Source organism: Panthera uncia, chromosome F2 (assembly GCF_023721935.1).
Source record: "Panthera uncia isolate 11264 chromosome F2, Puncia_PCG_1.0, whole genome shotgun sequence".
NCBI lineage: Eukaryota > Metazoa > Chordata > Mammalia > Carnivora > Felidae > Panthera > Panthera uncia.
Genome location: NC_064812.1, coordinates 74,375,696 through 74,403,226, shown reverse-complemented (window position 1 = coordinate 74,403,226; position 27,531 = coordinate 74,375,696). Strand labels below are relative to the sequence as shown.

The 27,531-nt window shown below is 40.2% G+C and overlaps 2 protein-coding genes across 6 annotated transcripts in view; one reads left to right on the top strand and one right to left on the bottom strand.

Annotated features, from left to right (window-relative positions):
- Positions 1–27,106, bottom strand: part of TMEM68 (transmembrane protein 68) — an 86,217-nt gene extending 59,111 nt beyond the window's left edge. For 2 of the 4 annotated variants that reach the window (XM_049633698.1, XM_049633696.1), the window contains exons 1-5: positions 26,820–27,106; positions 17,925–17,969; positions 16,249–16,642; positions 6,620–6,787; positions 4,115–4,308 (exon numbers count right to left, since the gene is read on the bottom strand). In XM_049633698.1, coding sequence (XP_049489655.1) covers positions 4,115–4,308; positions 6,620–6,787; positions 16,249–16,573 — 687 coding nt within the window. In that variant the 5' untranslated portion in view covers positions 16,574–16,642; positions 17,925–17,969; positions 26,820–27,106. The remainder of the gene's footprint in view (positions 1–4,114; positions 4,309–6,619; positions 6,788–16,248; positions 16,643–17,924; positions 17,970–26,819) is intronic. The other 2 variants (XM_049633697.1, XM_049633700.1) reach the window with 2 other exon arrangements.
- A 139-nt stretch (positions 27,107–27,245) lies between these two features.
- TGS1 (trimethylguanosine synthase 1) overlaps positions 27,246–27,531 on the top strand; it is a 43,681-nt gene continuing 43,395 nt past the window's right edge. For both annotated transcript variants that reach the window (XM_049633681.1, XM_049633680.1), the window contains exon 1: positions 27,246–27,478. In XM_049633681.1, the coding sequence (XP_049489638.1) occupies positions 27,375–27,478 (104 nt within the window). In that variant the 5' untranslated portion in view covers positions 27,246–27,374. The remainder of the gene's footprint in view (positions 27,479–27,531) is intronic.

The following is a 27,531-nucleotide window of genomic DNA, read 5'->3' as shown; positions in this document are numbered from 1 at the left end:
GAAAAAAAAGCTGAGTATCACTCTACTTCCAGTCTACCACCAGTCTGTGCCGAATACAGAGTTCCCTGCCTCGGTGAGCAGGGCTTGAGACATTTAAATAAGCTGACATTTTACAAAGCCGTTCTTACTCAGCTGTGGGGAACAGTAAACTATGGTGGACTGAAGGAAAGGAACTAAAGGCACAGCTTTCTTCCTAAGACTTACTAGCTCACATAGAACCACTGACCATTTATTTACTGTATCTTTCCCCGCAGCGGAAGGAAGACCCCTAAGAGCGGAGACGTTGTTCTGCCCACAGCTGCGTCCCCAGCACCCGGAACAGTGCCTGGACTAGACTAGGTGCTAAAACGAAGTGCGATGAAGGAATCACAGAAGGAATGAGTACACAGAACAGACACAATGCCTGTAATGGATTAGTTTGTATTCTCTGAATACAAAATGTCAGAAACAGGCAGCAGCAATCTTAAAACCAGTTAGGAGAAAAAGAAGTCAGGAAAAGAAAAGCACTCCGGTGGAAGAATTTAAAGTTTCATGGCGTTAATCCACAAAGCTAAAACATAAAACAAAGTACACGGACTCTTTGGTAAAAAATTCAGATTATGATCAAGGAAACCACCCCTGGTTTTGTGAAATAAAGTAATTGGCTGACAGTCTAACGTTTTAAAGAGTTATAAAATGTCTTTAGAGTTGAGAACATAAAATGCCCAGAGAGGAACAGAAACCTTTCAGCTCACATATACACACACCCTTTGTCTTCTCTGACCAGTATTGCTGGATTTATGTCTACTGAGTGGCAGGAACCCCTAAATTTATGCTGAAGCGTGCACTTTATGAAGACTCTTGAGGTTACATACCATCGTTTAAAAAGCTTACTCTCCAGAAGCTAGATATTTCTAGAACTTCCTAAACAGGAAAATGCTTACCCTAGCAGGCTCAGTATTCCAGGCTATAGTCTGGGCATATGGTCGCTTAGATTTGCATTCAAGCTTACAGCCGTAAGACCATAAGCATTACTTTATTACAACCAGATACTGTAGTACAATTATTCCTCCCTTTCCTCATGCACCTTTTGTATATGAAGGACTTGCATAAGTAACCTAGGATGAAACTGTTTGCAGTATACATGTATCTCTGTGTAAGTGTGTGCAAGAGAAAGAGAATGTGTATTTTGTTAAAACTAGTCTTGGGGAATCAGGTGAATATGGTCTGAGAGTCTAAACTTTGCCACTAAAAGTAAACGAGCACCACTGGACAAATCACCAAAATGGAAATAACAATAATTATCCTATCACAAAGGTTATTTTGTGCATTGAGATAATACATATTAACAATTTTATTAAAACAACTGTTATTTTCTTTTACATCAGTTATTTGTTTTCTAACTTGAATAAATGGGCTAATATTTTCCCAACCTATTTAGATATGAAGTCACCTAAACATTCCTATCAAAGTGATAATTCTCAGGAATTTCACAAAATGAGTGATTTAGATCATATTAAAAAGCCTGTAACTTTCAGATAAACCTTAAATATGTTTTACCAATATTTTGTAAACTTGCACTGACAATCCAGATTTTTTTCACTTTAATTTGTTATAATGTCACAATTTAAATGCAGCTATTCCTGCAACAGTCTTAAATTTTTACTGGAAGTTTACGATAGTTCTGTGAGGACTGTGAAGGGGTTTTCCAGATGGGATACACTTGTAGCATTCACAACTAGATCCATATATGATTGAAAGAGCTCCGTCACGTATCCGGAGGGTCCCCCTAACCTCCAGGTCAGCAGACTCACGGTGAAATGCAGGCAGGAGTCCCGCAGTGTAAGCTCTGCTTTGCTTCTGCCTTGCTGTATGACCCGACCCCTCCGTCCCTTCATCTCTCTGTGCCTGAGTTCCCTCATCTGCAACACTGGAATAATGACATACGTCACCTACTGACTATACAGGAGTACCGACGTGAAGCCTTTAGAAGCACTACAAAAGGTTGGGGTGATACAGTATTTACCAAACATTTAATGCTATTTGGTAAATCAACAATGTTAAAGATTTTTGTTTTTAAACTTAAAAAAGGCGGTTTATAAAATTTTCCCAAGTTTTATACAGAAACTTTAATTAAATGATCTGGATTATCTTACTTAATTATCTAGAAACGCTACCAAAGATTGAAAAAAATAGTTCATTTCTCTCTGTAATTTCTTTCTTTCAGGCCTTCGTCCAGGCAATGTTCCTTAAATCTGTGAAGTTAAGGATGAGAAATTAGAATCTCATGATCAATTTAATTCCAAATCTATTTTTGTCATTTTTATCTTAAAACTTCATAAGAAATAATTCTTTCAAAATATAAACTGAAAACTAAACTATCTTTGGTTAGGTTTTTAGCTTTTATCATTGCTTTAACAGATATTACATTCATTACCATTAATTTTTGTACAATGGTGCATATATCCTTTTGTTTTACATTATACATATATTCTAAAATTTTGTTTTATACATCAGTGCTTAAGACTCTTTGAGAAACAGGGGTGCCTGGGTGGCTCAGTCAGTTAAGCATCTGACTCTTGGTTTCCACTCAGGTCGTGATCTCACAGTACGTGAGAGTTCAAGCCTTTCGTGCTTAGGATCCTCTCTCTCTCCCTTTCTCTCTGCTCCTCCCTCACTCGTGCTCTCTCTCTCTCTCTCTCCAATAATAAATAAACCTAAGGAAAAAAAAAGCTATATGGCTTTCAAAAAAAGGCCTCTTTGGGAAATAAAATGTGCTATAAATTAATTTTCTGTATCACTAATACTATTAACATAAAGTTCAACTTCAAACGTCCCTTTCTAGTAGTGCTTAACGTTGTGTTTAAAAAATCAATTCAATTCAATTCAATGACTACCAAATGCCAATCACTGTAGATGGTCTCGTCCTCAGGGAGCTTATAATCTACAGTAGGACAACAGTGTTTAAATGTGTATGTTGTCTATTATTAAACACTTAGGCAAGTGCAGTAACTCTTATCCTGGGATCACATTAGTAGTGCGCCACAGCAGTAACTTCTGGTAGTTACATGTACATGTGTACAGGACAAACTAAAACTCAATGGATTTTATTTTAATTGTGCAGTTCAAAAAAAAAAGAAAAATCCCGTTCTTCCTCAAATATCCGTCTTGGGTCAGAATGAGTCATCTGTAATCTCTTCGTTTTTAATCAAGAGCCTGTATCTGCGAGCTGAACAGGCAAGTTAAAAGTGTGCGCACCGGTCTCTATGTAGCAGCAATGGGCACACGAAAAACACTGACGCAGGGAAGTACTGTCAGCAGCCTCTAACTAACTGGCCCAGAAAAAGAACACCATCCTGGTCAAAGGCACTACCATTTCTTTTCCCGACAGACAATCTAAAATGAAAACAGAAAACACAGGAACATTCCACAAGTGATCAGTAAGTGTTTCACAGGATAAAGTACAATATGGAAATCAAAACGTTGAGAAATACTTTCCAAAGCAAAAGAAAAGGACAAAATGGCATTCACATTCTCCAGTCTACTAAACAGAATAATTACAGTGGATCTCAGAGGAACACTTAATTTTATTGACTAGTTCTTTCATCAAAATCTTTTTAAAAGATCTAAGTTACAGTAATATTTGTTTCTCATCTTCAATACAATCAGAGCTGACCACATTTGCTGATAAAAAAATAACAGGAGCTACGCATTCCTATGAGTAGATAAATTGGTCACAGATAAAAGAATTGCAGTGAAACCAACCAACGACCGTCACTGAAAATATGCCAATTCAATCATACCAAAGGACTAAAATACATAGAACTGAACTGATGACACTTTTGAACAAGGTATGACTGAAGGAATACAAAAAATTTTACAAATCTGATTAAAAGTCAGCTTTTGAAATGCGAAATAAAACTTTGGTGGCTATCTGCCAAATTTCCAGACTGATGTGGAGGTGACATCCCACGCACTACTTCTCCACTGCTACCTTACAAAGAGCTACGCGTACGCTGATTTTTAAGTAGTGCAATGAAAGGATCTAAATTCTTATATACTCTGGCTCACTATGTAAGCATTTATTTTAAATTCAACCTAGCTTTACTTTAATAATTGGTTTTATACAACTCACCACTTTTGCATCAATTGCAACCTGAGCGAAGCCTTTACGATTACCCCAAATGATGTTGTAGGTTTCATCACTAATTAGGGCTTCTCGAACTCCACCTGGTGAAATAGCTAACAAGTGACCACTCCTCAGAATTTCAACACATTTTTCTCTTGGTCCATGTAGAGCACAAAATACATCAAGTAATAAACTAAACCCTGTAAGAAACATTAGCATGAAGATATGTCTTTAAGTACTTCTTGTCCAATTCTTCAAAACAAAAACATTTGCAACCCACAGAACTTAATATCTACACTTAAATTAGTAAATTCCTTTTTTTACTTCTTTTTAGATCAACAAGAACTCTTAGGGTTTACGTACAATTAATATTGCTGGTAAAGTAACGGCTACTATGACTTACTCATCACCTCCTACCGAGCACCTCCTCACGGATCACCTGCTATTCGGGCTACTGGACATATTCAAACTCTTAATTAAAACTCACAAAAACCATGGAAAACAGGGATTCTGGCCCCCATTTTACAGACAAAGAAAGTTGGCTCAATGAGTCTCTTGCTCAACGTGACACATCTAGCAAATGGCAGGGCAGAGATTCCGGTCCAGGTATGTCTACTCCAAAGCCCCTTCCACTGCATCTCAGGGCCAAACACTGTCTATAATATTTACTAGAGCAGTCAGAAATGATATCCCATCAGCAATCACAAATCTAATCTTCCTTTAGCCCTATAAGAAAGAGAATCACTCAGGAGAATGTAAATCTGACTATGCTTAGCCCTACCAAAATTGGCAAGCCATAATCAAATCAACTGAAATTCGAAGTTAGATGATGTTACTCTCACAATTAAATTTTTAAAATCAATAATAGCAAAATCATTAAGAGGTTTGGTTTTTTTAAGAGTTTTTAATAAAGTGAGTATTTAATTCAGTAACAGCCAATTCCAGGTCTTACTATTATACAGTTTTTCAAAGCGCAACTATTTATGGATGAAAGAAATAATCCTGTTAGTAACTAAATATTTTAACCAAATCCTACGCTGGAACTCTGGAGGGCTGATGTTAGCGTATACATTATTCTTGAGAACTGAAAATTGGGTAGTGAAGACTGTGCAGACTAACCAAACTTCTCACAGGTTTAAGGATCTAAAGCAAGATTATACATATTATTAAGATTGAAAGACTATTCATCCCCATTATATTAAAAGCTCACTGATTTAATTAGATACATTTTCATAATGGGTTTCATAAATTACAAGATCATAAAGGGGAAATTTCAAGCCAAATGCTAAATAAAAATATGCACATTACATATAAAAAGAAAAACAATGCAAGCAAGCTAATGTTCTCTAAGAGAAAACTAGTCAAGTAAGTATTTTAGCCCTACATTAAAACGATTCTTTATAAAGCATGGTACAATGTTAATGCTAACATCACAATTTTATAAAGAAGAACACAAAAGTGATTGCATAACATGCAAAATTATGCAAATGAAAAATGAAGTACAATAAATCAAAACAATAACTGGTTATGTTAGGGTGGTAAGATTATAATGATGCTCTCCTTTTCTCTAGTTTTCAGATTTATTATAAAGTGATCACAATTACTTTCTAAAGAAAAACCTTTCCTGGACAATTTAGTTTAAGCAGAGTACAAATGGCTTTTTAGTACACAAGGACACCCAAAAGATTAACCATGCCTATGAAAGGCCCTGTTACTTAATTCACTGCTTGGTGTTTGTCTTTCTGGTTGACGGGTGGCTTTTGCTTTTATTATGCCAGAGAACAAATGATAAACTTTGTTGGCTCATTTCTGGTGATTCAGTGACAAAAGAAAATAAGACTTACTACCAAGGAGTTTATTTTAGAATGGCTTTTTAAAAACAGTTTGAAATCATTTGGTTCATTAATATTTTTAAAAAGCATAAGCCTTTATGAACAGAGTAAGAAGAATATAGTCCTTAACTTTAAGAGCTGTAAGTCTAGCAGGCAAGTCAAGTACAAAAAAGACACACAGACTCTTAAGGATAGGATTTCTGAAGCAATGTTATTACATGAAGACAAAATATACCCTAACTGATGTTTTAAGTAAGTTTGATTTGCTGGAATACCAACAGTAATCAAACTCTAATTACTGTGAAGTTAAACTCCAAAAATCAGTATCTCATGGAAAAATTCATCATATGAAAAATCAACTACTTTCTATGGCAAAATATAAATTAATTCCTTGGTAAAAGTTACAATTTATTTTTTTAAGTGGAAGTTCAGGATTTAACTTAGACAAATAATAACAAAATAGCTGTTAATAAAGAAAAACATTAGGTGACATTTTTGACCATGTTTTTATATTTAGATATATTACATAAATCGGATAATTAGATACTCCCAAATTAGAGTTCTAAGCGTGTTACCCTAAAAAGGCAAAAGCTTTTCCAAATGATCCTAGAGAGCTCAAGGACACAGACTTTAACATAATTTGATCACGTTAACACCACTATCCACAGTCAAAGTTTACCTGGGATTTTAAAGACAAAGTGATCGGCTACTACTCGGCAAGTCCTGCCTTTATGGATAAAAATTTTAGCCATGAAGTAGTAAAAATCTATGGGAATAGCTCCATGATAAAAAATTATAAGTGCTGGTCCTTCTTCTGGTATTTTTTCCATCCCGTGAACTTCATAACCTGTTAGAAAGACAAAATGCAGATGCTTAAAATATATTTATTAGTCTATTTACACTAAAGGATGGTTACTAACTCAGGAACTCGGTCTTTTGTCGTTGAAGTACATGAGCCTTCCTCTTTCTCTTTCCCTCTTCACATAAATTGGTCCCACAGCGATTAGGTGGGCCACAGTGAAGTTGGGGCGGGGGGGGGGGGGGGAGCAGCAAGGCATGTCCCAGCTCAGGCAGGTTGAGGAGGGCATCCCCATGAGGTGGTCCAGAGTGGGGAACCAGAGCCCAAGCAGAGTTGGGAGTACACCCCCAGAGGGCAACAGCCTAGAACAGGGTGCTAGGGCCTGGGTGGGAAAGGGAGGGAAGCCAGGAGTGGGGACAAACACAGGGGTAGAGAATAGCATTCAGATACTTCAGGGACCTAGTATGGGGTGTCAGCCCAAGTGGGGTCAGATGGTACCCTTGAGTAGCACGGGATGATGGCAGTGATGAGAGCTTGATTAAATACAGGAGGACTGGTCTAATGAGCCTACACATTAAGGATAACGTGAGCCAGGTTTCTCACTGCTGGAGAAGGTGGCTACAAGAACAGAAAAGGAGAAAACTAGAATAAAGTCTAGCTGTAAGAGAACCTCATTCCCGCCCTAAAAGCAAGAATAAGCAGTGTGTCAGAAAGCTGAGGTCGCTCTCTCCATCAGCTGAACCGAGAGCTCCAATGGGTGATAAGCGCCTCTAATGAGAGGGAAGTTTAAACTTAAGTATGGAGAAGACACTGGTGCCCTAAAAGTAAGCAAGAACAAAGTAACTGAGATGTTAACAAATTTAAAGGCCAAGTGCTGGTGGCCATTGAGTGCAGAATCCCTGGGAAGCCCAGACATAAGCAAGAGTCCACACTCACTCAGCAACAGTCCTCCAGAGGCCTCAGTGGGTGCTTACAAGAAAAAGTGGGGGCACAGTAGGCGAGAGACCGAAAAGAGCCCTTGCAAATGGTATCGAGAACAAAACCCCACTTGCTTCTTGGAAGCTTCTCTTGGAAAATCGACACCTGACACTGGGAGAAGTGCAAGAAACTCTTCCACCCCTTCCAGGGAAAGGGCACCTGATGCTGGAAAGGACAGAGCTCAGTCCCCTCCTCTCACCCTTGCCTCACCCCGCCATCGCACTCTCAGGGAAAAGTCCACTACTGCTAGGGGAGCGCAGAAGCCAATGCATCTGCCCCTGGGAGGTAGACAGTAGGCCCGGGTTCTGAGATGACATCAAGGAGAGATTGACTCCCCCTGGAAGGAAGGGCAAGAAACTTGCTGCCAACCCCAAACTCCCACCTAGGGAGGGCAGAGTTTGCCTGCCACTGGGAAGAGGAAAAAGGACGCTGAGAAAGCCTCCCACCTGGGCCTCAGGCATTCAGGGACCGGGCCTGAGTGCGGTCCCAGGCAGACCAGGAAAACCGAAGAGTGCCCCTGCCATCCCCACCCCACCGCCGGCCTCACGTGCAGTTATAAAGGCAACGATGTGCCCAGCTGTGGCAGACGTACTGGACTGAGGACGCGGGAGGGGTGCTGGGAAACACCACTGTGCACAAGGCAGCCGCAGGAGTTTGCGTTCTGTGCTGAACGGAAGGTACCTACAGCTACAACAAAACACAACTCCAGTCCACCTATAGGCTAGGCTGAATTAAACGCCACCCCGCTCACTAACGGCCTGACGGAAAAAGGTCAATTTTCAGTTATAAATACTATTTACCTCATTTTCTACTTTCTTTTACAAGCAATGCCCAGAATTCAATAAAAAAAGAAATTACAAAACATACAAAGCAGCAAGAAAAAAAATCCACTGTCAAGAGATTGTTTAATCAAGAGAACCAGACCCAAAAGTTTAAATCATCGGATGGTAACTTTAAATTAACCATGGTTAATATGTTAAAGGATTTAGTGGAAAAAGGAACACATACACAATCAGATTAGAAATTTCAGCAGATAGAATGAAGTTACAAAAAACAATGAATCAAATGGAAAGCAAAATATTTGAATGAGATCTAAAGATCAGTAATATTTCCATGTTAATTTCCTGATTTGAATGGTTTTATTAATGTTAAATAGAAGAACTTCCTTGTTTGTAGGAAATATGCACTAAAAGCATTAAAGAGAGGGTAATGTAGGCACTTCTAGTCAAATGATTTAGGAAAATAAGTTCTTTGTATAATACTTGGAGTATTAATTTTTAAAAAGTCTATGAATAAAAGCAACAATCGTTATTGCTCTCTATGGAAAAACCATGTAAGATCTTAGAATCATAAAATTTATAAGATAAAAAAGAACCTCTGGGTTCCACTCTAACAGACATATTAAAACTTAAGACTATCTTTGGTTGTTAATCAAGGCTACCCAAGGAGTTACACATCTCTAAAACATCAAGTACACTTTCTTGAATCCACTGGCTTTTAAAACACAATCTGGACCCTTCTGTGTAAGCTTAATACCGAGTAGTTCTAGAGGAGGAGATCCGTCTTGTTACAAGCAGGTTGTAAAAGGGGTAATGAGCAGATCAAGGGGAGTAGTGAAGAGGGCCAAGGTAGGAGACGTCAATTAAGTTATAGCTTCCCTGATATAACACAATCTAGAGTAAAATTTAACGGTGAGTCATAAAACAATTCATTGAGCGCTTGCTTCGGCAGCACATATACGAAAATAATTCATTGATAAAAATAAGAAAACTCTTAAACTCTTGATTCAGTGCAAAATAAAACATCCGTTTAAACTGTTACATACAAACGGGTAACTTAACCACGTTGCAAACTTTGATTTCATTCACAAACATATTTTTTGATATGTTGCAGAGACTGCAGAAATCTCCTGCAGTACAAGTGAAATTAAAGACCCGCGCCACCCCCCGTCTTTCCTTCCTGCCACACTATAAACCCCACAAAGTCACTGTAAGGAGGAGCGAGTAAATGACAGGATGAAAGGCTGGTGGAAATGGGGAGGGGGACGATCTCTGGAGGCTTCCTTCTAACGTGCTTCAGTTCAAGGTTGGCTTCCTGAGTATACTTGTTTTCTCCTCCGACGCTAAAGACATGAACCCGTCTACTGCCCTTTAGACTGCTACCAACCACCAGCACATCTCTCACGGCAACCCTGTCCTCTTGGCGGAGGTGGGGGATACAACAGATTTCAGTAAGCTCCACCAATGCTTCAAAGGAAAATACCCTGCATAGTTTATCACAAGACTTGGAACTTAACACTCTGAGGAGCCGTTGAAATGTGATCATGGTTCTAGTCATAAGATCTGTTCCTCCTTCCCATCTCACTGCTGTCAGGTGTCATTACTGACCTCAGCCTCAGCTGGTCCCAGCAAAAAGAAAAAGTCCACTGAACAATGAAGAAATGAAGAAAGCAAAAGAAAGCAAAAGAGATTCGGGGAGCCGTGGTCATGTTCTCACGGCTCGTGGTTCGAGCCCCGCATCAGGCTCCGTGCTGACAGCTCACAGCCTGGAGCCTGCTTCCGATTCTGTGACTCCCTTTCTCTCTGGCCCTCCCCCACTCACACTCTGTCTCTCTCAAAAAAAAATAAACATTAGAAAAAGAGAGAGAGATTTAAAAATACCTTGAGATAGACGAAAATGGAAATAAACCATAATGAAACTTGCCGGATACAGCAAAAGCAGTTCTAAGAAGGAAGTTCATAATGATAAATGCCTATCTCAAGAAAACAAGAAAAATCTCAGATAAACAACGTAACTACACCTCAAGAAACTATAAAAAGAACAAAGGTAGTAAAAGGAAGGGAATGCCAAAGATTAGAGAGGAAATAAAAAGACAATATAAAATATCAATGAAACCAAGAACAGTTTCTTTGAACAGATAAACAAAATTGACAAGCCTTTAGCTAGACTCACCAAGAAAAAGACAGCACTCAAAAAATGAAATCAGAAATCAAAGAGGGGACCTTACTACTGATACCACAGAAAGACAAAGGGTAAGAGATTCCTATGAACAATACATGCCAAGAAACTGGACAACCTACATGAAGTGAATAAATTCTGAGAAACATACAACCTTCCAAGACTGAATCATGAAGAAATAGAAAATCTGAACAGACCAATTACAAGTAAGGAGACTGAAGCAGTAATCAAAAACCTCCCAACAAACAAAAGTCCAGAAGACGGCTTCACTGGTAAATCCTACCAAACATTCAAAGAGGAACTGATACCAATCCTCAAATTCTTCCAAGAAATAGAGGAGAGAACTCTCCCAAACTCATTTTATGAGGCCAGTTTTACCCTAATACCAAAACCAGACAAGAGCATCACAAGAAAAAAAATTATAGGGGTGCCTGGATGACTCTGTCAGTTAGGCATCTGACCCTTGATTCGGCTCAGGTCATGATCTTATGGTTCATGGGTTCAAGCCCCGCGTTGGGCTCTGCCCTGACAGTGTGCAGCCTGCTTGGGATTCTCTCTCTCTGCCCCTCCCCTGCTCGCACGCTCTTTCAAAATAAATAAACATTTTTTAAAAAAAGAAAATTATAGGCTGATCAATACCCTTGATGAACACAGATGTAAAAACCCTCAACAAAACATTAGCAAACCAAATTCAGCAATGGATTAAAAGGATCATACACCACAATCAAGTAGAATTTATTATACGGATATAGAAATGGTTCAACATTTGCAAATCAATCAACGTGATACACAACAGTAACAAAATGAAGAATAAAAATCATATGATCATCTCAATGGATGCAGAAAAAGCATCTGACAAAGTCCAATATCCATTTAAGATAAAAACTCTCAACAAAGTGAGCATACAGGCAATGTATCTCCACATAACAAAGGCCATTTGGACAAGCTCACAGCTAACATCACATTCAATGATAAAAAGCTGAAAGTTTTTCCTCTAAGATCAGAAACATGACAAGGATGCCCACTCTTACCACCTGTATTCAACATAGTACTGGAAGTCCTAGCCAGAGCAATTAGGCAAGAAAAAGAAGTAAAAGGCATCCAAAATGGAAAGGGAGGAATAAAACTGTCACTATTTACAGATGACATATTACATACAAAAAACCCTAAAGACCCCACCAAAAAGCAGAGAAAGAGGAACACTTCTGCTCTGCTGGTGGGAATGCAAACTGGTGAAGCCACTCTGGAAAACAGTAAAGAGGTTCCTCAAAAAATTAAAAATAGAACTACCCTACAACCCAGCAACTGCACTACTAGGTATTTATCCAAGGATACAGAGGTATTCATCCAAAGGATACAGGAGTGCTGATTCGAAGGGGCACATGCACCCCAATGTTTATAGCAACACTATCAACAATAGCCAAAGTACAGAAAGAGCCCAAACGTCCATAGGCTGATGAATGGATAGTTGTGTGTGTCTATATGTGTGTACATATGAATATATATATATTCATATATATGAAGATATATATATCTTTCATTGTGTGTGTCTATATGCATATATATATACATACATAAGAAACTTATATATATATATATATACATATAGACACACACAATGAAAGATATATATATCTTCATATATACACAAAAGAAGTTGTACACACACACACACACACACACAAAACCATGCAATGGAATATTTTTCAGCGATCAAAAAGGATGAAATCTTGCTACTTGCAACAATGTGGATGGAACTAGAGTGTATTATGCTAAGTGAAATAAGTCAGTCAGAGAAAGTCTATGACTTCACTCATACGTGGGTTTTAAGACACAAAACAGGTGAACATAAGGGAAGGGAAGCAAAAATAATATAAAAACAGAGAGGAAGACAAACCATAAGAGACTCTTAAATACAGAGAACAAACTGAGGGTTCCTGGTGGGGTGATGAGTAGGGGGTGGGAAGGGTGGGCTAAACAGGCAAGGGGCATTAAGGAGGACACTCGCTGGGATGAGCACTGGGAGTTATACCTAAGTGATTAATCACTAAATCCTATTCCTGAATTCATTATTACACTATATATTAACTAATTTGGATTTAAATTAAAAAATAATAATAACAAATAGTAAAATTAAATTAAAAAAGACTCCATCAAAAAACTGTTAGAACTAATAAATTCAGTAAAGTTGCAGGATCAAAATCAATATACAGAAATCTACAGAAATTAGTGTTTCTGTACACTAACAACAAGAGAAAATAAGAACACAATTTCATTTATAATTGCATGGAAAAGAATAAAATATCTAGCAATAAATTTAACCAAGGAGGTAAAAAGACCTATACCCTGAAGACTATAGGATATTAATGAAAGAAACTCGAAACACAAATGGAATGATATCCCATACTCAGGGATTAGAAGAATTAATATTGTTAAAATGCCCATACCTGCCAAAGCAGTCTACAGATTCAATGTAATCCCTGTCAAAATTTCAATGGCATTTTCCACAGAAATAGAACAAATAATCCTAAATCAATTGTATGAAACCACAAAAGATCCCAAAGAGCCAATGCAATCATGAGAAAGAACAAAGCTGGAGGCATCATGTTCCCAGATTTCAAACTATGCAACAGTTTGAAAAACTGTTGAAAAACTAAACAGTCATAGTTATCAAAACAGCATGATATTGAAATAAAAACAGACACACAGATCAGAACAGAATAGAGAGCCCAGAAATGAACCTACACATATATGGTCAATTTTTGACAAAAGAGCCAAGAATATGCAATGGGGAAAGAAGTCTCTTCAATAAACAGTGTTTGGGAAAACTGGACGGTCACGTTCAAAAGAATAAAACTGATAAAGAAAAGAATGTACTATCTTCCACGTACAAAAATTAATTCAAAATGGATTAAAGATTTGAAGGTTAAGACCTGAAACCATAGAATTCCTAGAAGACTGCCTCGGAAGTAAGCTCCCTGATACCAGACTTGGCAATGATTTTTTAAACCAGATTCCAAAATCAAAGGCAACAAAAAGAAAAATATACAAGTGGGGCTGTATCAAACTAAAAGCTTCTGTACAGCAAAAGAAACCATCAACAAAATGAAAAGGCAACCTGCTGAATAGGAGAAGATACTTGCAAAAACCATATATCTGATAAGCAATTAATATGCAACCCACGACGTCATACAACTCAAAAATAGCAAAAAAAAAAAAAAAAAAAAAAAAGAGGAGAAATGGACAACCATAAAAAATAGACAGAGAAAGGATCTAAATAGACATTTTCCCAGATATAGAGGTGGCCAACAGGTACATGAAAAATGTTCAGTATCACTAACCATCAGGGTATTCACACTGAGGTATCACTTCACATCTGTTACAATAGCGATTATCAAAAAAAACCAATAAATAACAAGTACTGGTAAGGGCATAGAGAAAATCAATTATCAGTTCTTGGTGCCATAAATACAGTATTTATATTTCTCTGTCGGACTTATTCCACTTAGCATAATGTCTTCAAGGTCCATCCATATTGTGGTAAATGGCAGAATTTCCTTGTTTTTAATGACTGAATAAGGAAAACTCACTTTTAAAAGAGTATCATTTATCCTAATAAAATACAGTGCCAAGTTACCATAAAAAAACATTAAAAGAGGCTAAGAACTATGCCTTTTACTTCCTCTGAGCCATAAAAGTATTTTTAAAAGTACCTCAGAAAAATAAAAACACCCCAAAAGTATATATTCTATTACAAAATGAGCTTAGTGCTTCAAGTTACCTAAATTAAATCATGTCTCCTGAAATATGAATAAATTCAAATTCCTCACGCTATATATTATCCTGAAACAGGGGGGGCGTATACGTAAGAGGGGGATACATATTCCCAGTAAGTATTGTCAACAATGCCAAAGAAGTCCCGTGTGCCTGTTTTAAAGACAACAAGCGACAGCAGCCGACACCGACGCAGTCTCTGCAGACGGGCACACGTGGAAAGCGGAAGTATCATCTTGTCTCATGTAAAACCACCATTAGAGTGTATAAGAGTTGTAACGACCGGCAGGAGCACTAGTATTCACGAGTAAATATTCTGAATTCAGTACATCAAAGGTATATGGCTCCTGGTTGCAAACCTGCTATTCAGGTATTCACCATGACGTGTGACCTTGAATCCCCAACCTGGGACAAACCTTCCACAGAGCACAGATCCCAAGAGGACAGGCTTTAGAGCCTGATATCAGAGATTGTATCCTGGCTCGTCTTCCTAGCTTCCTAGCATGTCTTGGGCAAATAACAACCTCCCTGTTCCTCAATTTCCTCACAGGAAAACCGCAAAATGGAGATAATATGTAGACTCTATCTATTCTAAGTTTTAAAAGAATTAACGTATATCAAGCATTCAACAGTGTATGGCATACTAAATGCTCAAAAGACTTATAAGAACGTAGGTCATATCAAAATGATGACACAATGGCCTAATAAGCGTGTTACTGGCAATCTGTGCTAACAGCAGCCTTATACTTCCATGATATGTATTTCCTCCAGTACCTATTTCAAAATCTGTGCTTCCTTCTGTGTATTTCCGTGAAACGATTTTGATGCTTAACGTGAAATAGAAAGCACATCTTTGTTAAACACCTACTGAATTTTTGTATAGTCCTTAAGCAAAAATGATGAATAAGATAAAAATCGGTAGAGAAAAACACCGAGTCCTTGATAACAGGCCACAGGAGGGCAATTCTCATGACGGCCAAAGAACCACCAATCTTTCAATGTAAAACATCACAATCTCTCAAATGATGAAGAAAAGAATGAATATCCTGGAGAGAAACTTATTGCTATCTCATTTCTTCAAGAGACATAATAACCTCTGAAATGAAGCAAACAGAAAATGGATAAATTTTGGTATACAAAGTATATTTAACATTATTAGTTAATAATTCTTTTTCAAAAAAAAATCTAATTTGACTAGGAAAGTGCAAACTTACTTTGAGCAAGATGGAATTAAACACTAAATAATTAAAGCATTTAAATAATTAAACCTATTTTCAAAATAGGTTTCTAAACCGTTTTAATTAGTTTCTTACTCTTCGATGTCTCACATATGCACTTTTATATTTTACGTTATCTACACTGTTGTATGGTTCTTTAAGAAAAAGTAACGTGTTTGAAAACAATCATTTAGGGGCTCCTGGGTGGCTCAGTCGGTTGGGCCTCCGACTTCAGCTCGGGTCATGATCTCACAGCTCGTGGGTTCGAGCCCCGCGTCAGGCTCTGTGCTGACCGCTCAGTCTGGAGCCGGTTCCAGATTCTGTGTCTCCCTCTCTCTGACCCTCCCCTGCTCGCACTCTGCCTCTCTGTCTCAAAAATAAACAAACACTAAAATTAAAAAAAAACAAAAAAACAAAAAAAACACAATCATTTAAAAAAAGACATGTAAACGCACAATGCATGCAGACAGATGAAAGGAACTAGGGAAATATCCCTTGTACTTTTCAGTATCACGAACGGTGAGACAGTTTCAGTGCCACACACGTGAACGGCAACACAGACAGCAGGGGACTCTTGCTTACCGTGCCAAACTGCTGCGTGTCCGTCCCAGAGAGTCGCCACCGTCTTCCTTGCACCGTCCCATAAATTATGAGAGTAGGCTTCTTTTAATACATTCTTCCTCTTATAAATGTGTAAGAAAATAATAGTAAGATAGAGAAGAAAGATAGTAAAGTAAGGAAGTATTAAAAGTATTAGTGGTGTAAAAACCCACAAGAGATAGTTTGCAAAATTCAAATAGTCCTCCAACTGCTCCACACCAAACCATCCTTCGAGGATGTGAATCAGACAAGTCATATAGGGCACAGAATCCTGTCCTATACCGCAGGTTTGATTTCTGTCTATCATCTTTCTTTAGGTGAAAATGACAAATTCAGTCTCTTTCTTCATTGTCACGGTAGGTCTTTAATTTTGCCACTAGAAGGGAAAAATAATCCAATGTTATTCTCTCCACAACTGAGAAATGTTTCAGTCTACATAAATACTATAATCATTTTTTTACATTTTTCTTTTAATGTTTATTTTTGACAGAAAGAGAGAGAGAGACAGAGCATGAGCAGGGGAGGGGCAGAGGGAGAGGGAGAGGGAGACACAGGCTCCAGGCTCCGAGCTATCAGCACAGAGCCCGACACGGGGCTCGAACTCACAGACCACGAGATCGTGACCTGAGCCAAAGTCGGACGCTCAACCAACTGAGCCACCCAGGCACCCCCCCCCCTTTTTTTTTTAATTTTTTAATGTTAATTTATTTTGAGAGAGAAACAGAGAGCAAGCAGGGGAGGGACAGAGAGACAGGGAGACAAAGAATCCAAAGCAGGCTCTAGGCTCTGAGCTGTTAGCACAGAACCTGACATGGGGCTCAAACCCATGAACCGTGAGATCATGACCTGAGCTGAAGTCGGATGCTTAAAAAACTGAGCCACCCAAGCGCCTCTTATTTCATTTTTTTTTTTTAATGTTTGTTTATTTTTGAAAGAGAGAGAGAGAGAGAAAGAGACCGCCCCCAGGGGAGTGGCAGAGAAAGAGGGAGACACAGAATCCCAGACAGGATCCCGGCTCTGAGCTGTCAGTCAGCACAGAGCCCCACATGGGGCTCCAACTTACAAACTGTGAGATCATGACCTGAGATGAAGTCAGATGCTTAACCAACTGAGTCACCCAGGTGCCCCTACAGAATCATTTCTTAATACCAAAAAGGAGTACATTGTTCATGGTTAACTTTGTTGCAGATTTAAACGTGAAAATTATAAGGTTTCATTTGCATGCTCATGAAGCATGTCAGGTTTAGCTTTTGAAATAACTCACAAGCTATAATTGAGAAGGAAAATAAACCTGATGAAGAATGAGATTTCGGATTGATCTTAACAATTTCACTTACATCTTAAGTGGATCACACTGAATGTTTGTATCTTAAATTGGGCTATGTTGACATAACTGCTCTTCACAAAAGAAAGCATCAATATTTGAGTCAATAAAAGTAACCCAATTCTTTAGGAAATGATGACATACATTTGTGTGTACTGTCCTTTACGAGCAGGTTTACAAAAAATTTCTCTGTTCTTTTGACATTATGCAATAATAAAAATTTATCAGTGTCATTTTTATCTTGTAGTCACTAAAATTTCTCTTAAGGCTTCAATGACTGAAACTATAGCCATACAATTATTTTATGCCACTTATCTCTAAACCAGTCACTTACCAGAAATTAGGCAAATATCTTGTCCCAATCTTCAGTGTATATGTTCTGGAAAACACAGTATACAAAGAAAAATATGCTTAAAAAATATAATCATTAATATCTAGAGTTAGAATTTCCATAAAATAGCAAAAGACATTCACATATGTGTGACAAATATTATAACCCCACACTAGTGTATCACAGTTAAATCATTCTCGTGACCAATGCTTTAGTGAGGACAACGCTATACACTTATTTCCAGTATATAAAGCCCCACCTAAGACTTTCTTTTAAAATTCAGAGCTAGGAGTGCCTGGATGGCTCAGTAGGTTAAGCACCGGACTTAGGCTCTGGTCACAATCTCACGGTTTGGGAGTTTGAGCTCCACGTCGGGCTCTGTGCTGACAGCTCAGAGCCTGGAGCCTGTTTCTGATTCTGTGTCTCCTTCTCTCTCTGTCCCTCCCCTACTTCACACCGTGTCTCTCTATCTCTCTCAAAAACAAATAAGCACTAAAAAAAATTCAGAGCTATACAAAATTTTTGCTTCTTTGGAGAAAAAGTATGAAAGCAAAATGTATAACTGAACATGTCTCTTTTTAGTAACTTTGCCAAATAATAAGTTGATGGTCAAATATGATTTTCAATGATATAATTACATTAGCTCTTATGATCATGTTCTCTACACAAGATTTCCTTCTTTCATTCCTGTTTTCTTAGGTTCTGATTCTATTCTTAGAGACATTTTGTCATCACTGCATACGACATAGTCTTTACAAAAATCATCTCAAACCCTTTGTAGATGAGACAAGAAGACATAGTAAAGAAAGGGGTGGAGGAAGAGGTAGAGACAGATACACAACAGCAGTTATACGTTCGTTGTCTTTATGCCAAGATTATCTTGCTCCCTGACTTATTGGCAGGGCCTGCGACCTGACTTGGTCTCCCAGGGGTGGAGGATTTAGTCTAATTTCCTTGTCACCAATGGCATTGATTGTGAGAAATGTGGGCCTGCGATGATAAGAGAAGCTAAACACGGCACATGCTAAGCCCACAAGCTGGGCTTTATTTTTTTCACTGAAATATATTGGACACACGATGCTATGTTAGTTTCAGGTGTTCAACACAGTGATTCAAAAACTCTGAATGTTTTGCTGGGCTCACCACAAATGTAGCTGCCATTTGTTACCATACAGTGACGTGGGCTTCAATTACATCATATTCTCATCAACCCATCTGAAGACTTGAACCCGTATAATGTATCAGGATGTGGTCATTTAGAAGGCAATATAAACATAGCAAAACTTACTACTTTTTAAAATTAGAGCTTTCCCCCAGTAACATGGCTAGAACTACGAAAATGGAAAGTAAGTGTTGATGACGATGTGGAGAAATTAGTACCTTCATATGTTGTTGGTGGGAGTAAAAACGATGCAGCCAGTGTGGAAATAAATCAGTTTGGCGATTCCTCAAAAAGCTACACATAGAGTTACCTTATGACCCAACAATTCTACTGCTAGGTACGTATCCCAGAAAACTGAAAACACACATTCACACAAAAATTCGTATATGAATGCTGACAGCAGAATTACTCCTAAGGACCAAAAAGTGGAAACAATACAAATGCCCATCAACTAATGAATGGATAAACGAAATGTACTACACCCAAACAATAGAATATCATTCAGTCATACAAAGGAAAGAGGTACTGGCTCATGTTACAACAGGAATGAACCTTAAAAACATACGAGGTAAAAAAAAGTCAGACACGAAAGGCCTCCTTTTACATGATTCCATTTATATGAGATTCCCAGAAGAAGCTAATCAGTAGAGACAGAGAGGCAAGTGGCTTCCAGGGGCTGGAGGAGAGGGCAATGAGAAGTGACTGCTAATGGAAATGGAAGTGTCTTTTGGGAAGAATGAAAAGGTTCCGGAATTAGACAGTAGTAATGGCCGTACAACCTTGTGAATATGCCAAAAACCATCAAGTTTTACATTTCAAAATGGTCCACATTATGGTGAATTACACCTCCACAAAAAGAGCTTTTAAAAAATGTTCATAAGTTAAAGTTTACGATGGCTTCTCAAATATGTTAAAAGGAGCTTCTCCTAGGCCTAAAAACCAATCATTTTGATCCGACCCTTACTGCTTAATACAATTGCCCCCTCTAAACTAGTCTCATTTCCGATTTTAACAGGATCATAAAATCTTGTGATTTTAAAACCTTTTTTAGTACCTCCCCCGCTCAAAATTGGTAATAGAACTATACCTCTTATGCTCAATTACATTTTCAGTTATCACACATACTTAACAAACACATACAACGAAGAGGGACAGCACACAGGCGCACATCCAGGGACAGAATTTACGTGGACATCTTCATGCACAGTCCCTGAACTGTGCCCCCGTGCTGCAGGAAAGGGCCTCCTCCAAAATGGTCATCCTCGATTTTGATTTAAGCCCTTTCAGAACCGGAAACTCAAAAGTTGTCCAATTCCATCTTCAAAACCATCCATCAATCCACAAAAGATCGTCCATATACTTACCTGACTGTAACTTTTCCCTGCCGGACCTAGTTCTACACCATAGAACTTCTGTGAGACACGGCACAGCTATGATAAGCTGTGAAATCGTTTTCTAGTCAGAATCCTGAATTCTTTTGGGGCGCCTGGGTGGCTCAGTTGCTTAAGCGTCCAACTCTTGATTTGGGCTCAGGTCATGACCTCACAGTTCTTAAGATGGAGCCCCGCGTCAAGGCCCTGAGCCATCAGTGCACAGCCTGCTGGGGAGTCTCTGTCTCCCAGTCTCTCTGCATCCCTTGGCCCCCTTGCGCGCGCTCTCTCTCAAAAATAAATAAACATTAAAAAAAAAAAAATCTCAGTTCTTTCAACCACTCCTCAGACCCTAGCGTCATAACCTCTCACCACTCCGGTCACTCCCTGTGACGGACTCCATTTTGATATTGAGAGCAACAGGTACAGTAATCCACCTGTGCCTCAACTTGCTAAAATCTGTAAAACTGGGATATGGTAATAGATACACTACGTTAGATGACGCTAGGTCATGACGCTATGGAGAAAAATCTACAGCGGGGTAATCGGAATATGGAGCTCTACAGCAGGCAAGAGGGTAGGAGGGGGTTGCGATGTTTTAATATCATAGCCCAAGAAGGACTCCTGAAAGGTACATTTGAGCGGAGACCTGAGGAAGTGAGGAAGCAAATGATGTGGGAATTTGGAGAATTCCTGGCTAAAATAAAAGCAGACGCAGAGGGTGTGTACTTGGTAAGGTGAGGAGCAGCAGGGTAGCAGGCTGAGAAGAGTGAAGGGAGAGGGGTCAGAAATGGGCAGAGAGGTAGCACTGTGGAACTCTCTAGGCCAGCTTTCATCTTAAGTGAGCTGGAGAGGGCACCAGAAGAGACAGACAGCCTGACTGCAGCTTTAAGTGACCACTGTATTGAGAATACACTGCATAGGGAGCAAAAGAGAAGTTAAGGCAGTAAGTGAAATGCTGAAAATGGCTCAGACAAGGCTAACAGAGTGAAGGTCTGTCTGTAAGAGACCATCAGTTTCTGGATCTATCGTAAAGATAAAGCCACTGGAATTGCTGATGAACGTCTGTAGAATGTGAGTGAAAGAGAGAAGTCTGGGAGGACTGCAGTTTTGGCAATGTGGGCTTGTATTCCAGGAGACTCTGTCACTTCCCGTGTGACCTAGGCAGACCTAATATTGCTATGATCACCACTGTTATTAGCTAGCTTGAGAAAAGACGGAGTTACAGGAAGAACAGGTTTGGGAGTGGTCTCGACATCAGAAATTCAATTTAGAACATGTTAAGATTCTAGTAGACATCCAAGTGAAGACCTTTAACAGGCAGCTGGACATACAGGTCAGCAGGAAGATCAGGACTAGAGGAATACAGACATATATTCCTCCTGGGGGGGGGGGGGGATCTAGAATGAAAAAGAGTCCCCAGGACTGAGCCTTGCAGCCCTCAACATTTTAGAAGTTGGGAAAACCATGAGTTACCAACACTCTCCTTCCAGGAATGGCACCCTGTGTGTCAAAGTAAGGAAAGAGTATTCAGCTGTTTCAAATGATACTGAGAGGCCTAAGAAATAAGCATTGATCACTGCGTCTTACAACACAGAGACATTGACAAACCCTGATAATTAAGAAATATTTTGATACAGTGAGGATGAAAGTCAGGTGGAGTAAATTCATGAAAAAAAAAAAAAAGGGCAACGAATTGGAAACAGCAAATATGGACAACTCTGCAGAGAAATGCTGACACAAAAAGGAACAGAAAAATAGGGTGAGTATCTAGAGGGGAATGTGGGTCAAGTTTGTTGTTGTTTTAAGATGAAAGAAAACAGCAAGCTTTAATACCAATGGTAATGGGTCAATGGGAGAGTAAGAAAGAGATGATGCAGGAGAGGAATAATGTTGGGACCGGTCCTTGACTAGACCACAGGGGATAAATACAGCATCTAAGACAGGGGATGGCCCAGAGAAGACTATGTCATTGGGTTATTAATTCATTTACTCAACGTATACTTTTTAAGCAAGTAGTTCGTGCTTCACACTATTCTAAACACTTGAAGATACATCAGTAAACAAAATCATATGAGAAAATCAGGGTGCCTGTGTGGTTCAGTTGGTTAAGCGTCCAACTTCAGCTCAGGTCATGATCTCACAGCTCGTGGGTTCGAGCCCCATGTCGGGCTCTGTGCTGACAGCTTGGAGCCCAGAACCTGTTTTGGATTCTGTGTGTCTCTCTCTCCGCCCCTCTCCTGCTCACGTTCTATCTCTCCCTCCTTCAAAAATAAATAAACATTAAAAAATCATATGAGAGGGGCGCCTGGGTGGCTCAGTCGGTTGAGCATCCGATTTCAGCTCAGATCATGATCTCACAGCTCGTGGGTTCGAGCCCCATGTCGGGCTCTGTGCTGACAGCTTGGAGTCCAGAACCTGTTTTGGATTCTGTATCTCTCTCTCTCTCTCTGCCCCTCTCCTGCTCATGCTCTATCTCTCCCTCCTTCAAAAATAAATAAATATTAAAAAATCATATGAGAATGGAGCGCCTAGGTGGCTCAGTCAGTTGAGCGTCTGACTTCAGCTCAGATCATGATCTCACAGTTTGTGAGTTCAAGCCCTGCCTTCGGGCCCTGTGCTGACAGCTCAGAGCCTGGAACCTGCTTCGGATTCTGTGTCCCCTTCTCTCTCTGCCCCTCCCCCACTTGTGCGCGCGCGCGCGCGCGCGCGCGCGCGCTCTCGCTCTCTCTCTCTCAAAAATAAATAAATGTAAAAAATAAAAATAAAAATAAACCCATATGAGAAAACATATGTAAAGCACTTACAATAATATGTCTGGCACATAGTAGGCACCTAACAAATACCAGCTAAATATAGACCTTACCTGTGTTCCTTCAAATCCGTGACAAAAAATGTGGACCAAGACAGTGCCCTAAAACCTGCCACTAAAGAACTACCAGAGGAGTCTGAATAACAAGCCTTTGAGTGGATAAATACTTACTTTCAATAATATGAAAATTGGCTTTAGAAGTCAAAGAATGCAACCTCTTAATTTTGCAGAAACCAGTTAAAAAGAGAAAGCCAAGTTCACTTGCCCAAAGTTACTAAATTAATTCAGTGAAGAACCAAGGACCAAAATTAAAATCCAGTTCCTACTTCCTACTCTGGTTTTCACTACATTCTCTGTAATATCTCTGTCCCTCTCTCTCTAACAGAAAGCTGAAAATATTAAGATTGCAATTTCTGTCTTCCCACTACTTCTGCCTGGCCCTTGTCCCCCTCCAATTTACCACGGGCTATATTGGACTCCTTACCACTTTGTTTTGATCCAATTAAAAACTATAATGGTTAAAAGTGGTTTGGGGGGAGATACAGTATTTTAATTACCAAAATAACAGGTTATTTCCAACCAAAAAAAAAAAAAAATCTACAATCAAACACAGTCCTCGCATCACATATTAAAAAAATATCGTAATGTTGACATTGATAGTGAAGAACATTTATTGTAATTGACTTTACACACTTTAAAATAAGAACATTTCAAAAACTAATAAATCAGAACAGAGGATTTCTTGTTTTCTGTAAAAACTTAAGTTAATAAATCTGTTTAAAAAAATTTGGGGGGGAAAGCAAACTGGTACAGCCACTCTGGAAAATAGCATGGAGGTTCCTCAAAAAGTTAAAACTAGAACTACCCTACGACCCAGCAATTCCACTACTAAGTATTCATCCAAGGGATACAGGTATGCTGTTTCGAAGGGGCACATGTACCCCAATGCTTATGGTAGCACTATCAACAATAGCCAAAGTGTGGAAAGAGCCCAAATGTCCACTGATGGATGAATGGATAAAGAAGATGTGGTCTATATATACAATGGAGTATTTATTACTCAGTGATCAAAAAGAAGAAATCTTGCCATTTGCAACTACGTGGATGGAACTAGAGGGTATTATGCTGAGCGAAATTAGTCAGAGAAAGACAAATATATGACTTCACTTATAGGAGGACTTTAAGATCAAAAACAGATGAACATAAAGCAAGGGAAGCAAAAATAATATAAAAACAACGAGGGGGACAAAACATAAGAGATTCTTAAATACAAAGAACAAACAGGGTTGCTGGAGGGATTGTGGGAGGGGGATGGGCTAAATGGGTAAGGGGCATTAAGGAATCTACTCCTGAAATCATTGTTGTACCATGTGCTAACTTGGATGTAAATTATAAAAAATAAATAAGTTATAGAAAATAAAAAGAAAAAAATTTTTTTAACATTTTTATTTTATTTTTGACAGAGAGAGAGACAGAGCATGAGGAGGGAGGGGACAGACAGAGAGGGAGACACAGAATCTGAAGCAGGCTCTAGGCTCTGAGCTGTCAGCACAGAACCCAACACAGAGCTCGAACTCATGAGGTGTGAGATCATGACCTGAGCAGAAGTCGGACGCTTAACTGACTGAGCCACCTAGGCACCCAGAAATAGATCTATTTTTTAAACACCCATTATCAGTACTTTTAGCACCATGGATGGCAGCAGATCAATTTTTTACTTTCAGTATATAAGCCACATTAAGGATACATTGAAAATGCCAATTAAATTAAATACTCGCTGAAATAAAATTAATTTTCCCTTTTCCTTTCTGCATTTTTAATAATTGTTTAACAGGGGGATAGGACTCAGTTCTAGCGAATAAGCATTCTACTTCAAACCATCAATAAAACTGAAGTTTATCTAATATCTCCATTAAAACATCTGGCAAACCTAGTAATTTTATCTTTAAAACAATATCTTTTAGGGGCGCCTGGGTGGCTCGGTCGGTTTAAGTGTCCGACTTCAGCTCAGGTCATGATCTCACGGTTTGTAGGTTCGAGCCCAGCATCAGGCTCTGTGCTGAGAGCCAGGAGCCTGGAGCCTGCTTTGATTCTGTCTCCCTCTCTCTCACCCCTCCCCAAGCTCACTCGCGTGCGAGCTCTCTTCTCTCTCCCTCTCTCAAAAATAAACATTAAAAAAGTAAAAACCAGGGGCGCCTGGGTGGCTCAGTCAGTTGGGCGTCCGACTTCAGCTCAGGTCATGATCTCACAGTCCATGAGTTTGAGCCCCGCATCGGGCTCTGTGCTGACAGCTCAGAGCCTGGAGCCTGCTTCGGATTCTGTGTCTCCCTCTCTCTCTGACCCTCCCCTGCTCATACTCTGTCTCAAAAACAAATTTAAAGAAAATTTAAAAAATTTAAAAATAAATAAAAACAATTACCTTTTAGATTTCAAGTTTCAAACTCTAAGTTCTGATATGAACTACCTTCCAAGGTTTGGGATTTTTTTTTTTTTTTTAAACCCTAGAATGTCCCTCAACTTTTAGCTAGAATCTTGCATTCTGATAATTACTGTTCTACCTTTTTTTTCCTTAACCTATCCTCACCCCCCAAATGTTGCACATCTATACGGGTGTATCTGTAACTGGGCAGCACTCTTATGAGCCTATCTCGGACACCAGGTGGAAATAAACATTTCATTCGAAAATTAATCTTCTATTTCTATCCAATAGTAAATGCGACCAAAACATTAAGGACTGTGTTAAACATCTGGATTTTATCTCAGCTTTAACACAGGCTAAAGAAGTAGCAATGCCATTTCAGCATTAACAGCACAACCAAGCCCTGAAACGCTCCAACCACCCCCAAGTCTGAACTTGCTTCTTTAAGGAAGCTGCCTGGGCAGTCTCAACGAATACCACACACCAAATACTAACTTCCTTTTTCAAATCTAGCAGTGGTGTTCCAGTTTTCGGCGTCCTGGTTATGTGCACACGCATTTTTCTTACACATCGGCAGCCTGAGGGCAGAAATCTGTTCCACAGGCTGCCAACCCCAGGGACCAACGCAGTGCCTGCGCGCACAAAGTAGGTACCCACTCAAACTATTAATAGCAAACGAGCGACCGGATACACAGTTTCGTTTGGTCCTTCCAGCCGCCCGAGGCGGCAGGTACTACTATTCACCGTTCCTATTTTACAGATGATCACAAAGGGGCTCAGAAGGGTTACTTCGCTTGCCCGGATCACAGAGGCAGCAAAGGGGCATCAAACCAGGATTCCAAGCCTGACTCGTCCGGAAGCCTTCTTAACCACTTATTCCTGCGGCCTCTCCCGTACACGCCCGTGATCCCCCCCAGAAGGCTCGATTCGGATCCCGGAACCAGAGGTCGCCGGGCAAGCCCCAGAGGCCTGTAGTGAGGTTCTGACACCTCGCCCCGCCGCCTAAGTTGAGATGAAACGAGGTTTTTAAGAGCGGGGGTTGGGGGGGGGGGGGAGTGATGCGCGGCGGAGTGAAAGGGCTCGTTGTGACCCAGGCAGGGCCACCCCTCCCCGCCACTCCGGTGCCCGAGCTTACACCGAGTACTGCGGGAACCGCCGGGGACTCCGGGACTGCCTCACCGAGACGAGACTCGCGGTCCTGGCGGCTCAGAGCCCCGCGAGACTGATGCGGAGCCGCGCGCCGGAAACGGAGGACAAGAGGAGGACCGACGCGCCTCTGGCGGGAGGGGCGGAGGCGGCTCGCCCTCACCCTCGAGCAGCGGCGGGAGCCCTTCGGTGGCTCAGCGACCCAGGGAAGCGGAGAAATTTCAGCGGCCAGCGTTCTGCCCCACGAGCAACCTGTGAAGAAAAAGACAAACACCCGCGGCAGCCCGGACCGCGTTGAGCCGAGCACCGCCTGCCGCCCCGCCCCTTCCGGGGCCGCCAGGAGCCGTTTCCGGTGGCGGCCCCTCCGCTCGCTGCGGGCTCCAGCACCCCCGGGCCAGTTTGTAAACTCCTGACGTTCCCCCGCCCCCCCCCCCCCACCGGGCGCGCCGGCGAGACCTCTTTTCGGTGTCCGGGAACCAAGCAGAGGCCGGGAAGGCCGGTCCCGTGCCGCTGGTCGCAGGGCTTCCTGCTCCGAAGTGGGAAAATGTGCTGCGACAAGTGGAGCCGCGTGGCCGAAATGTTTCTCTTCGTTGAAGACCTGGAGGAGGATTGTAAGATCCTTTGCCTGTGCTCCAGGGCGTTTGTGGAGTAAGTAAAAACGCGTCCCTCTTCATTTCTAGCCCGGTTCTTGCCCAGAAATG